This window comes from Crocodylus porosus, unplaced genomic scaffold (assembly GCF_001723895.1).
Source record: "Crocodylus porosus isolate Cpor-Errol unplaced genomic scaffold, CroPor_comp1, whole genome shotgun sequence".
NCBI lineage: Eukaryota > Metazoa > Chordata > Crocodylia > Crocodylidae > Crocodylus > Crocodylus porosus.
In genome coordinates, this window is record NW_017728921.1 from 25,906,447 (window position 1) to 25,920,182 (window position 13,736).

General features: G+C 41.1%; 1 protein-coding gene across 1 annotated transcript in view; it reads right to left on the reverse strand.

Annotated features, from left to right (window-relative positions):
* Positions 1-7,622: 7,622 nt before the first annotated feature.
* The window catches only part of TBX5 (T-box 5), a 47,506-nt gene continuing 41,392 nt past the window's right edge, over positions 7,623-13,736 (reverse strand). Inside the window, exon 8 of the mRNA XM_019539431.1 lies at positions 7,623-8,546. Within this exon, the coding sequence (XP_019394976.1) occupies positions 7,963-8,546 (584 nt within the window). The 3' untranslated portion in view covers positions 7,623-7,962. The remainder of the gene's footprint in view (positions 8,547-13,736) is intronic.

Sequence of the window (13,736 nt, forward strand, 5' to 3'; positions counted from 1 at the left end):
ACACTGCTAGCTGTAGTTGAATGATTCTGAATGATATAACATCTTGATCATGTTCTATCATCCTGAGTGTTGCAGGTCAAGGACAGCCTATAATAATGGTACATTTTTTAGCATGGTAGCACCAATATTTCTGTTTGTAAGTGTCTAAGGCCTTACAATGCTGAGAAATTATATTAGCAAGCAAGGGGATCAATACAGAAATCATGCTTTACTTGCTGGACTGACGAAGATAACATGGTCCAACTCCAGATGACCTAATGCCTTATAATACGAAAGAACTTACTGACATAATCATGAACTTGTCAGAGTAAGCAGGAAAACCTAGTACATTAGGGTTTAATTGGAATTGCAGCTTGAGGGTAATGTGAAAACTAAAGGCAGGGAGTTAGTATAAAATATTCATCAATGAATTCCTGGTTTGTGTATGATTGGATGCAAGGAGTCTAATGCTACACTGAGTATGCTCCCCCAGTAAGCCTTCAGTAAGGTGACAGGGTGTGTGACTATGCATAGAATAAAATCTTAATGATGTTTCTTCTTTGCTGTTCATGATACAACTCAGCATATGTAGGAACAGACTGGGATTATCAACAGCTCTTATCCTACTCCCATTTAAATCAGTAGAGGTTTATGGAGTGGGAGACCAGTTATGCCAGCACTATGTCCTTTTGAAGATGCTGCTCACAAATCCTGCAGACTATTGACAACAATTGGTGCTATATGTCTCACAATAATCAGTATTTTTCTTAACCGCAAATCAGAGAGGCAAGTGACCTGGGAATCCCAGCTTGCATTAGGAGAAAGCACATTACTAGGCTTTGTGTCTGGAGAGAAAAGCATAAAAACATAAAGAAAGTGGCCACTAAAGGGCCTTATGCTTCTTAAAACTTACATCATGATTTTGGGGTAGGTGGCTGATTCATTAATTTTGAATAGTTGTGGTCAGCAATACCATCCTACTATTACAACCACTACTGATGTTACTATAACTCATGGCCCGAATTTCCATGGACTTAGGTCTAAAGTCCTCATTCAGCCAAAACTCACATGGAACTCAATGCAAGGCTAGACAGCTTTAAGAATCAGGATTTAGCAGGTATACAGCAGCTTTGGAGAGAGAGAGAGAATATTCTCCTCAATTTTTACATACAAACTCCACCCTTTTAATGGTGATGATTGCCTTCTCTTCAAAAAGCAATGTATTTCTATGGGATTCTTGTACCATTGAGATGGTTGAAATGTTACCTTTAAGCCAGTTTTTGCATCCTTTCTATTACTGTAAGCTTCTTGTTGCTTCTGCATGTATCACCCACTCTCTTTTCACATCAGATATGATTATGATTTTGATACAATATCAAATCAAACATTTAAGTACATGTGTTACACATCCTGATTTAACAAGCAAGAACTTCTTCCATTACCCACTTTTGCATCTGGACAGGGACTTCTGGGCAAATTGAAAAACTGTCACAACTATTTTATGTATAACTGGAATGGAGATCATAAAAACTAGTCATTAAAATGGTTGCTTTTGTGTTCATTTTATGTCTGCATTTTCCACAGAGCAATGCAAATGATCAGTGTTTTATTTCACTGCCAAAACTTTAAAAATGGAGGAAAAATATTAATTTCAGGTTGATCCTAATGGAATGCTTTTAACATTTTCCAAAAAAAATATTTTTTTCCTTTTAGGGAGTTGTCAGCATTTCTAAAAAAAAATCTGAAATAAATTAACCAATGAAACATTGTTTTAGAATAAAAAGTTGATACCTTTCCTTTTAGAAGTGTTATAAAAATGCTTTGACTTTTTCATTTTTTGCAATCAAAAAACAAGATAAATTCAACAAAAAATCATGCAATTTGGCCAAACCTTTTTCTATTGGTTAAAAAGAGAAAACTTTTTTTTTTGCTCAACTCTAGTTTTCTGGGGAAAGAAAAAGATTAATTTTACTAAATCAAAGCATATAACTGAAAAACATTTGTCTGCACTTCAAAGCAAACCTGTCCAGTTATCTATCACCAAAGACAGTGGGTTTGGGATATGTTCTAAATAAAACCCAAGATACACAGTACTCACCAAGTTTCTAGTTTTCTCATGAGCGCAACCTATTTTTCAGATGTCAGTTATGGGCTCACATCAAAACTTATAGTTTCAGCAGCTTTGGCTGAGTTTTGGGGGGCTTTATAAGCCTAACTGTTGAAGCAGGTTTTAAGAGCAGAAAAAAGAATACTTAGAACTGAAGCAAATATTTGCATCAGCTCTGAAGAGTTATAACCATGGTTGCTACTAACTTGGGCTGAATACCTGTGTGGGAAGCAATGGGGTCTGGGTGGCTAAGGGACAAGTAGTCTTAAGTTAGACAAAATGTGACACACAAGCAGTAATATATCTATTGGTGGGCAAGCAGGGTCCATTTAGAAAGTCACCACATTGGTGCCTCACAAGGCACCTATGCGATGAGGCTGATGCAGCCAGTGTGCAGGAAACCTGCCTCCCAGCCACAACAGTCCATGCTTGTGATGCCACAGTAGTGGCTCTGGAAAGCTCAGGAATGTGGCAGGTAAGACTCTACTTCCCACTCTCCAGAAGTCAGCATAATATCTTCCTTCCCCACTGCCTGAGACCCACTATGCTAAAGGCATTGAAGGAGCTCTGCATACAAATCTTTTCAGGAGTGAAAACCGCCGAGTCTGCAACACCAAAGCTTTCAGTGACTACATGTTGTATTCAAAGAAATTTTCATTTAGAAAACATTGTGATTCAAAGAAATTTGAAATAGCTAATTATGACATTCATCATGGAATAATTTATTTGGGAAGGACTTCTGCTGAGGCATCTTGTCCATCCTTTGCACCAACACAGGGTGGACTTCATGATGTTTCAGGCACTCTGCTTGTTGAATATTTAATCTGGCCCTGAATACAAAGATTTCCACACCCACCTTTTCATAAAATCATCGAAAAATAGAACTGAAAGAGACCTCAGGAGGTCAACTAGTTCAACCCGCTACTTAAGGTAGGATCAACCCTGTCTAAACCATCTCATTCAAGTGTTGGTCTAACCTGCTCCTAAAATCTTTGACGGATGGAGATTCCTTAGTCTCTCTAGTAATATGTTCCAGTGCTCAACCATCTTCATAGTTAGTGAATTATTCCTAATATCTAATTTAATTTTCCCTTGCTGCAATCTAACCCCATTATTTCATGTCCTGTCCCTTTCAAGCACAGAAAGTAGTCTATTACTATCCCCTTTATAGATATTCTTTATGTATTTAAAGACTGCTATCAGTTCCCCTCCCAGTCCTCTATTTTCCTAAATGAATAATCCCAGCTCTTCCATTTTTTCCTCCCAAGTCATGTTTCCTAGATTGCTAATCAATTTTGTTGCTCTCTTCTGGGCTTTTTCCAATTTACCTATGTCTTTTCTGACATGCAGTGCCAAAACTGGATGCAGTATTCTAGCGAAAGCCTCACCCATAGTGAACAGAGCAGAAGAATCATTTCCCTTGACTTGCAGGCAACACTCCTGTTAATACACCCCAGTAAGTTATTGACTTCTTTCACAGCAACAGCACACTGTTGACTCCTATTCAATTTGTGGTCCACTCTCTTCCCCCTTTTGTCACTTTGACTGAGCAGATTTTCCTAATATTAATTATAATATTTCCCTGCCTCCATTTAAGCCCTTCAAGGAAATAAATTAAGGGACTTTTGAAGGGACTTGAAGAATAACATCGCAACATAAAGCAAATCCCCCATACATTTAATAGCCCATACATTGGTCTGAGCCAATGGAACACTGAGTATAAAAAGTACGACCTAGCTCAGTTTTTTAGGGTTCCCGACCAAGCTTCAGATTTTCTATTAAGGAAGACAGATAACCAAAACAGGGTGATAACTAATCAAGTCAAAATCCTGAGATTGCTCTTCTAAAGCTTGAGATATAATTTTGCCATGTATTTTATTTTCTCTAATACTCCTTAAGATGTATGTAACAAATTGCTTGGAAGTCATCTTTACTCATTGAATTATATGTAAATTACCATATTCTGGTAAGATGATTATATGATTAGTGGTGAGATAATGGCATTGTAGGGATAACAATGTTGAAAAGTACAACGTAACTGAAGAAAATACATGGTAAATTTTGTTGCCTGACCTAGAATCCAATGGATTTAGTAATTAATTTTGGACTACTAAATATTAGAGGAAATACTATGGGGTTTACTAAGTAGTGTAGAAAGTGAGTAATTTGGGAGAATTCAGCACACAATGAGGAGGAGCAATAAAAGCCTTATGTATAGCTTTAAATTGGTCTCAAATGAGGTTTACATGATGTATAGATCTTAAACTGGCCCTTTATGCAGTGATAATGCCCATGCACAGCTCCCAGCCCAATCACTGGAGCTGCAAATATAACTGTCAGGCAGAATTTTGGCCCATAAAAGACTTTCTTGTACCTTTTAACCTTCCATTTTTTGGAACCATTCAGTGTTTGCAACAGACTGACCATTGATTAAAATTAAATATAGAAGGAAATATTGAATGCATTGCAGACAGGTCATTTGGAATCTATTCTAGATTAGATAGGGAAACCCTGTTCAGGTTTTAAGCAAACCAAGGAATCAATGGCTTTGATTCCATTGAATTTAATGGGATCTTTTCTACTGATTTGGTTTTAACAGGAGCAGAACCAGACCCACCTTAAACCAGAAATGAAGGAAAACTTTTGGTCAGCTCAATCCATCACCGTTTAGGGGCAATAATGCCAGTTTACTCCTTATGCTATATTTTCTAGTACTGTCTTCTAGCTATGAATCTGCCAAGAGATGGTGCTCTATTCCCTTTCTAATGAGATCATGCCATCACCTAATAAATATCACTGGGTCAGACTGTGAAAGCCTTAATCATGTTGAACAGCACTGTATTCCAGGAGTTGTACCATTAATTTCAATAGAACTGCTCTACAAACTAAGACTGGCAGAATCTACCCTCTGGATGGCTTTCCGCTACTAGCCATCCACCAGTCTGAGGCTAGGAATGCATATTTGGTTCAGCCTTGAACAGGTAAAGATAAGGAAATAAGGTAAGAAGCAATATAAAATGATTTGTAACTAAATGTCACTTGCTATTAAACTCCTTTTATACTCTGAAAGGAGGAAAGTTCTGTGATTAAGGCACTGATATGGAACTTGATAGATCTGAATTCAATTTCTATTCCTAGCATCTGACAAAGTAGGTAGTCTATAAAAGCACATGCCTCTGAGCCATTTGGTCTCTTAAGGTCTTGGTAGATGGTATACTGAAGACACGATTAACCAGTTAATGCATAATACCTTTGTGGCTGGTTCCCATTGAGCCTTAAGTTGAAGATGTGGCTGGTGGGCTCCCAGGGCTGGGAGCTCTGATCAGCAGACTGGCACTCCCAACCCTAGGCCCACTGGGCATGCAGCTTGCTACTTGCCTGTGCAGGGGGAACTCAGGTTCCCCCTACACCAGTAATAGAGTATAATTGGGATGTGATCTCCAGTCCTCCAAATTCACCTCCTCCTTTGCATGTGCCATCTTGCCCTACATACTGTCCAACTCCCTGTGCAAGTTGCTAAACATTCAGTGCCAGCTGTAAAACAGGATTGATCGTATTTCCCTTCTAAGCTCAGACTGCACACTGGAGATAAGAACTGCCTTGTGATACATGCTTGCTGTTTCTAGCACAATACAGTTTCAGTCAGAGCAAGTAAATAATGCTGTAATACAAACAAATAATAATAGCTTATCTTGTGGTCATTCAGTACAAAAAACAAAAGAAGATAGGTGCCCAGGTACCTTGTACTTCATAGCATGTTGTATTTATTAGACATAAATTGGCACACAAGAATATGGAAAGAATAGTTAGGTACTTCTGTAATCACTTTCACATACACCCCAACATTCATACATATTCACAGACTCATTCTTCACACTCACATATACCCTGTTTTCTTAATGGAGGGTCATCTTCCATTAAAAAGTGTGTGTGTATTTGCTCTGTGTGTGTGTATGTGTGTACACACACACACACACACATACTCACACAGTTTGGAGTGGGGAAAAAAGAAAAGAAAAAAAAGGAACCAGACTTGAATTTGAGCATCAATAAAATAAAACGCTCTCAACCAGCTACTCTGCTGGTTTTATTGTGTGCTAATACTTATTAGAATTCCTATTTTATAAATAAATAGTACCAGTAAATTATTACATCTGAAAAAAACCCTGCAAAAGAAGTTTGTTACTTGCACACATTTTTTTCTCTTCCCCTCCTGCTACTATTTCCTGTACTTTTTAAACACAATGCATTTAACGTCTCATATATGAAAGAGGATTGTATTTTCTTTCTTTTTTATAGAGGAAGAGGAATAAAAAATTGAGAGAGAGAGGTGATTTTACAGATGAATGTGTTCAACATTCTTTAAGAACACGGGATTTTGTTTTTGCTGTCTGCACACCCCTCCCTCCCCCATCGATTCAAGGACTTGGTTTTCCTGTAGTCTTTTAAGAGTTTGGTAGGTGACCAATCTGGCAACTTTCAGGCTTTAAAGCAGTGATTCTCAACCAGGGCACCATGGCACTCTGGAGTGCCTTGAGGGTCTGTCAAGGGTGCCACAGGTTGACACACAATGTTAACACTGTTATGTGTGCAGCACAAAATAAATCCAGAGATTTCAAATAGGAATTTAGAGTCTTAAAAATATTCTGACCTGCTGTGATTTTTCTGAGTTTTTTGCAGGAGAAGAATCACTCTATTATTTTTCTGTAGTCAAAAAACAAGTGAAAACTAAGAGCTGCATTATCTAAGGGGTGCCTTGAGTCTCAAAAGGTTCAGAAACACTGTTTTAAAGGTACCTCAGAAGCTTGAATTGCCTAAAAGAAAATAAATTGAAGAAGAGGAAAGACAGGTAGGAAGGAAAAAGAGAGAAATACAGTGCCCAGTGTGGCAAGGAAGTAACCATATTGTCTTAAATGCAACACGCAACTGCTGGAAATTGAAATGCATATTATAAGTAATAAATATAGTAAATGCGATTTCCAGCTGTCTCTGGGCAGCTTGCCAGGTGACACCAAAAGTAAAATTGCATCAATCAACAGGGAGCAGAACAAGGATCAGGCTCAGCTCCCCAACTGCTGCTACTCAGGTAGTTATTACAAAGAAAGATCTTTTTTCTTCATTCTCCCTTTCAAAAACAAGGTGCATATTATATATTCCAGGGCATGTTGTATGCAAGAAAATACAGTATTTTACAAGGCCCATTGCTTTGGCGACTCATTTCAGGCACGTGTTGCACATAAAATGGATCATGTAATGCAGCAACTAATTTCAATTATGGAGCAACCCATAACTGAGGTAGGTCTTCTTATCTGAGGGAATATAATATTTGTTGTTTAAAAAAATAATAAGTGCCCACCTCTGAAATCCATCTTGTTATGCCTCTGTGAAAAGGGACAGTGTCTTTTCAAGAGAATCGCAAGAAAAAATATATATATATTATTTATTTTATAACAATGTCAACATCAACACCACAAAAAAGGAACATCCTAGTTGTTTTCAGTCAAGCACTCTTATTGTGTTGAAAAAGGCATCAGGAGTTGTGTCTTCACTTGAAAGCAAGAAAAACAGAAGAAATTAAGTTTTTGTGGCAGTAACAAATTGTGTGTGCATGTGTCTAGGGAGGGCTGGGGAGTGGGGTGTGGGGGAAGTGCGTTTTTGTTGATTTTCTTAGCAACAAAATAAAAGAAAAAAAGTCACAATGAGGTTGATTACTATTTAATCTGTGGTTTCAAACAGCTCATCAGATCAGTGTCCATCTCTGGAGTGCTAATGGTGAACATTCAGTTAAAGGAGTCTTGCAAAATATTCATTTTGCTTTAATACGTTGGTTTTCAATTTTTCAGGGCTTGTTTTCTTGCATTTCCCTTATTTCCTTGTTAGCTGTTCTCACTCCACTCTGGCACCATGCCCACCCCATGAACAGAATGGTACTGGTGGGGTGAAAGGGTTCTGGGCACCCCATGAGAATAAAGGAATTCTGCTGGCTGTAAGCTGCTTGGGGGAGACTGGATGCCAGTTTGAGGTCCACACTGCCGGACAATGGGCTGGTGAGAAACAGATGTTTGGTGCTGAAACATGCTATGTGTGTCCCCTATTTGTGGTGATGTGTGATTGGCCACACCGGTGAGACGGGGCATCAGAGGACCAGAGGTGAAATGGGCAGAAAAATGCTGGTACGGTAACCTGTCCATAGGCTGCATGGCAGTCACTGTGCAGCTGCTGTAAGATGGCACCGTGGGCCATGTGTTACAACTGATGTCCTCTAGGCTGGGCACGGGGTCTGTTGGGGGAGCGGAGCTGGCATACATACAAGCTTGGCGCTGGGCAGATTCAGTCCTGTATGAGGTATTCAGTCCCTGCTGTTGGGAGTAACTGGACCTGTAGAAGGGATCCTCTTCTGCTGGTGAGGTTTCCATGTAGGGTTTCTTGTATGGATGCTCAGTGGTGGAACATTCCTCATCTGCTGATAAATAAAATGCCTTGTAATAAATAACAAAACTATGCTGTGTTGAGGCTCCCACCCATCAATCTCAAAGTGCTCTGCAGGGGTAGGGGGGGAGGGGGTCAGTATTAGTATCCACATTTCACAGGGGGGAAAACTAAGGCACAAAATGTTGATTTATCCAACACAGGTGCGCAGATCTTGGCTAAATTCTGCTGTCACACTGATGCAAATCCAGAGTCATTACCTAGAACCATCACCTGGGACCAGGGAATGACTGGATTTACATCCTGAAACTGAAGGAAACATTTGGCCTCTGGTCTCCTGACTCCCAAGTCTAGAAAGGGAAACTGGCTACAAGGAAAATTTAAGAGCAGAACCATTCAACATCACTCAAAATTCTTTGTTGTGTTAGATTTTCCATATCTAATGCCCACAGGTCACCTTACCTGTGCCCTGATGAGGTTAAACTCTAAAGAAGCCAGATGGACAAAAGGACAGTAGCAGTTAGGAACCAAAGTTATAACTGTATATCTGATGAGAGGCAGTGTGTCCAGTGGGTTGTCTGATCTTGACTCTAACACTAACCCCCGTGTAACCTTGAACAGGCACTGTGAATCTTTACTTACTTTTTCCCCATCCCTCTTTTTTCTGGTTAGGCTGCATGCTCTTTGATCCAAAACCTGCTGTTTGCTATTTGTATATACAGTCCCTAGCACAATCGTTTGCCATCACAGTTGGCAGGGTCTGTAGGTACTACTGTCATTCAAATAATAATATTAACTGCACAAAATAAAACCCCCCTACAACATGACATTGGATTTACATTAGCTGTGGCAGCATTCAGATGTCTAGTTTCAGGGTTAACAGTTCAGACCCTTAACTGTTCACAGGGAATTAAGCTCCTAAATGCCTTTACGACCTAAGCCTATGCCCTTAAGTCAAGGACGAAAAAAGTAAAAGTAAGTGTCACTAGTAAACAATAAATAACATTCTCTGTTCATACAAGCAAGAGGAATAAGATACTGGAAAATCACTTAGGGTACTGATGCACAAACAGCTTTCTGCTGAGTGAAATGGGTCAGGGCTTTACTGTATATCAACTGTTTTGTGTACACTCCTACCCCATAGTAACTGAAAGCTAGCACACAGTACTTTCCCTCTATCACTGAGAGCTAACTGTCACAGATTAACTTCCCCTTATCTTGGAGTTAGAGCATGCACACAAACAGTTACTACAGAGCAGCTAATGTATAGTAAAGCAATGCCTCCTTTTACCCCAGGGTAACCAGTTCATCTGCCCAAGAGCAGAGGGGAATCTCAAGAGTGATGCAAAGCATTCATTCATTCATCCATTCATAGAGTTGAGTGAAATCTTAGTTCTGTTGAAATCAGTGGTCAAACTCCCGTTGATTTCAAAGGGGCTAGGAATTTCACCCAGAGATTTCAGGGACAAAATCAGCTACTGTGACCAAGAAAACTGTATTGTTTTAATATTAAGTCTACGGTTTTATTTTCCCTCCAAAAGAATGCTAAAATATCACGTTTGATTTATACTAGGGTTTGAACCATAGTCAGCCCCCTGACAGTCGTGTTGTTTGTACTGACAGTATTTTGGTGCATACAATCAAAATATTAAGTCAGAAACATTTATTCAATTAAGTTTTTATTTTAGTATTTTTAGTGAATTTAACTTTTTGGGTCCTTTCCTTGGTTATGGGATTCTCTTGTGGGATTTGACAGAGCAGGGCAGTGGGTTAAAGGTGGTAGGTTAAAGGACAGGTGGCAGGGTAGCTCTCTAAAATGCCACTCTGTCCTGCCTTCTGCTTGATTTCAGGCTAACATGGCTAACTACTAGGGCTGTGTAAAGCTTCAGGTGGTGATTCGATTCGGAGGAGATTCGGCCTGATTCGGTGGCTGAATCTCTGAATCCAAATCGAATTGGGACCAATTTAAAGGTCCAAATTGATTCGAAGCTCTCTGAATCTTTGGAAAAAATTCGGAGAGCTTTGATGATTTGGGCAGTCCCCGGTGGCTGCAGAAGGGAGCTGCAGCTGACTCTGAGCTGGTAAGTAGTAGGGGCAGGGGAGGGGACCATGGGGGGACCCCTGCCAACCCCCCTGACTCCCTCCACTCCCCTAGCCTCCCTGACTCCTGCCTGCTCCCCCCAACCTCCCCATGGCTGCCCCCGCCCTTCACAGCTCACCTGTACTTTAACCACCCCTCGCCCCGCTCACCAGGTACTGCTGGGCAGGGGGCAATCCCTGCTGCCCCCCACTGGCCCATGCTGTATGGAGGGGCTCTACATGAGTCCCCTGACCCCTGCCTCACTCCCCCAGCCCTCACGGGTGCCCCGCCTGGGCCAGCTTTAAACTTTAAAAAAAAAAACTAAGAAAAGCCCCGGGAATCACTGCTCCTGCAGCAGCCTCGGGGCTTTGGAGGCTCGTGCAGAGCCCCCCACATGGCGTGGGACAATGGGGGGCAGCAGGGATTGTCCCCGCCAGCAGAAGTGGTGAGTCTGGGGGTTTTTCTTTTTCTTTTTGTCCTTGAAAGGCTGGAGCTGGCCAGGGCAGGGCACTCGTGGGGAGGCTGGGGGAACAATGCGGGGCTCTGGAGGCTCATGCAGAGCCCCCCATGTAGCATGGGGCAGTGGGGGGCAGCAGGGATCGACCCCCACCCAGCAGCACCAGCTGAGCTGGGGCTTTTTTTTTAACTAGCGTCAGAGCTGAGGCAGGCAGGGCAGCCATTGTCAGGCTGGGAGAGCAGGTGGGGGATGGGCCTGGGTGATTCTGTGATTTGGAGATTCAGCAGCTGCCGATCTCTGGATCAGATTTGGCCAAATTGAATCGGGATAGTGAGTCGAATCACTAAATCGAATCACTGTTCCCAGAATCTGCCAAATCCGAAGCAAGTACTAGCCACTTTGTACAGGCCTAGAAAGCTGTGTGTTAGCCACCCCTGTGCTCGGACATAAATAAGGAATGATGGCTAGCTATAAAGAGCATTTACTTTCCAGAACCAGTTTTCAGCAGAGAATGCAAAGATCAGGGCTATTCAAAAACTTTGTATTTAAATTGTTTTGGGGGTTTTGTGACAGGAAACTGGATTTCACAAATGGTTTTTTAAGTGCTTATCTTTTACAGAAAATTTAAATTTTTTTTATTGAAAAACTGAATGCCCCCAGACTGAAAAGTTTTCAGGTCTTAGGCACAACACCAACATTTCCTATTCAGTTTTGTTACTACAGTACCTCAGGGGATATTTATATTTTGCACTTAAATGGGAAAGAAAGGAGAACAGAGCAATTTTTGGAAGAAAAGTGATGGCATCGAAAAACAGTTTCAGCAGTTATTAAGTTGGATGTAAAACATTTTTTTAGCACAATGACAAATTTTTACACGTTATTATAGAATGCAAATTTTAAGTGCATCCTGAAGTGCTTTATGGAATCTGGGCCTATAAGAGAAGCTGAATATTGAATGATATCCTGCATTTTTGCTTCTCCTCCAAATGTCTTCAAAGTTTGGATGCAGAAGTCACCATTAAGTAACAAGAACTGAAAAACAATGCTTCACAAAATGAATCATTGTTCTGCTAATAAATTTTTCAGCATTATATTGCAGCGCAGCCCCAGACACGCTCTGCTGGCACCAGAAAACATCAGCCCTTTGTTTTATTGTTTATTTTACTTTGAAAGAATGTTTAACTTTATGTTTTTCCATTGTACAAAAAATCTGTCTGAATTACAACCGTAGGTTGTTGATTTTTCCATTTAGTTGGGGCACATTTCCCACAGCCACAGCACAATCAAGCAGCAATCTCAAAGTTACAGATACATGTCCAAAATTATTGTCAGGTGAAGATAAAACATAAATCTGGTTTCCAGTATGAAAAATCAAAGTAGCACAGGCCAAATTGTTTGAAATGTAAATTGCCATCATTCCAGTGACTTCACTAGATCTGTGTTGATCTAGCTCCAACTGAAGAATTGGCTGTATATCCTAGTCCTCCATTTCCCTTAAGATCTTATACTACTCCTCAGAAAGAACTGCATGGTTATTGATGGGTTAAAATTTGGTCTAAAGCTGTTCCATCTGCCCTTTGGCCCTTCTTCCCAACCTGCCATCCATATCTTTTCTCTGAAGTTCTGAACAAGGAGAAAAAATGCTAGGCTCATCTTGAAAATACCAGCAGATGGTTGTACAAACTGGTGGGCAGATCCTCAGCTGGTATAAACTGGCAAATTCTGTGAAAGTGGGTCTCCCATCTGACATAGACCTGACAGTCTGTTCCTGTGCCTCCCTCCACAAATCCCATAGCAAAGGGGTCAGGTCAGGGCAGAAGCAGGTCCAAGGTGGAAAGAGGCAGTGGGCAGAGGTGTCTTTACGTGGGCTCCAGGGTGGGAGTGCTTTAATTACAGCGGCTCTGAGAACTGCTCTAATTAAAGGACTCACAACATTATGTGTATTCAGCATCCCATGCTTCCAAATGGTGGTGAGGGTGCTTCAACTAAAGCTTGTTAAATGAGCTGTAATTAAAGAGCCCTAGCCGTCATTTTGAAATGTGGGGAGGATGAATACACGTGATGCGGAGGCTGCTGGAGTGTGCTAATTAGCATGTGTTGGGGCAGACATCCGGCATATGTAGAGGTGGAGAGTTCAAAGCACTCTGACACTCCCCGTTAGTGATTCCTAGAGACCTGCTGCCAACCAATGCAGCTTAGAGCAATCCCCAGACTGTTCTAACAGCTCTGGAGCCAGGACAGAGAATCTTCTCCTTGACTCTTTCAGCCATAAACTGGACAGGGCAGACAATCTTGCCTGTTGTGTAAATCAGCCCAATTTCACTGTGGACTGTCTGGCTATCTGTGATTTTCTTTTGCTGCTCATAACCTGACAGCTTTTGATTGTAGTAGTTCTTTTGGAATTCAGTCTGGAACAATGCTGCCATCATTTGAAGCAAGGGCTGATCACCTCACCGAGTGGATCATAGTTTCATAGTTTCTAGGGTCAGAAGGGACCTGAGCAGATCATTTTAGTCTGACCCCCTGCCATGGTAGGAAAGAGTACTGGGGTCAAATGACCCCAGCAAGATGTGCATCTAACCTCCTCTTAAACACCCCCAGGGTAGGAGCCTGCACCACTTCCCTTGGAAGCTGGTTCCAGACCCTAGCCACCCTGACCGTGAAGTAGCGCCTCCTGATATCTA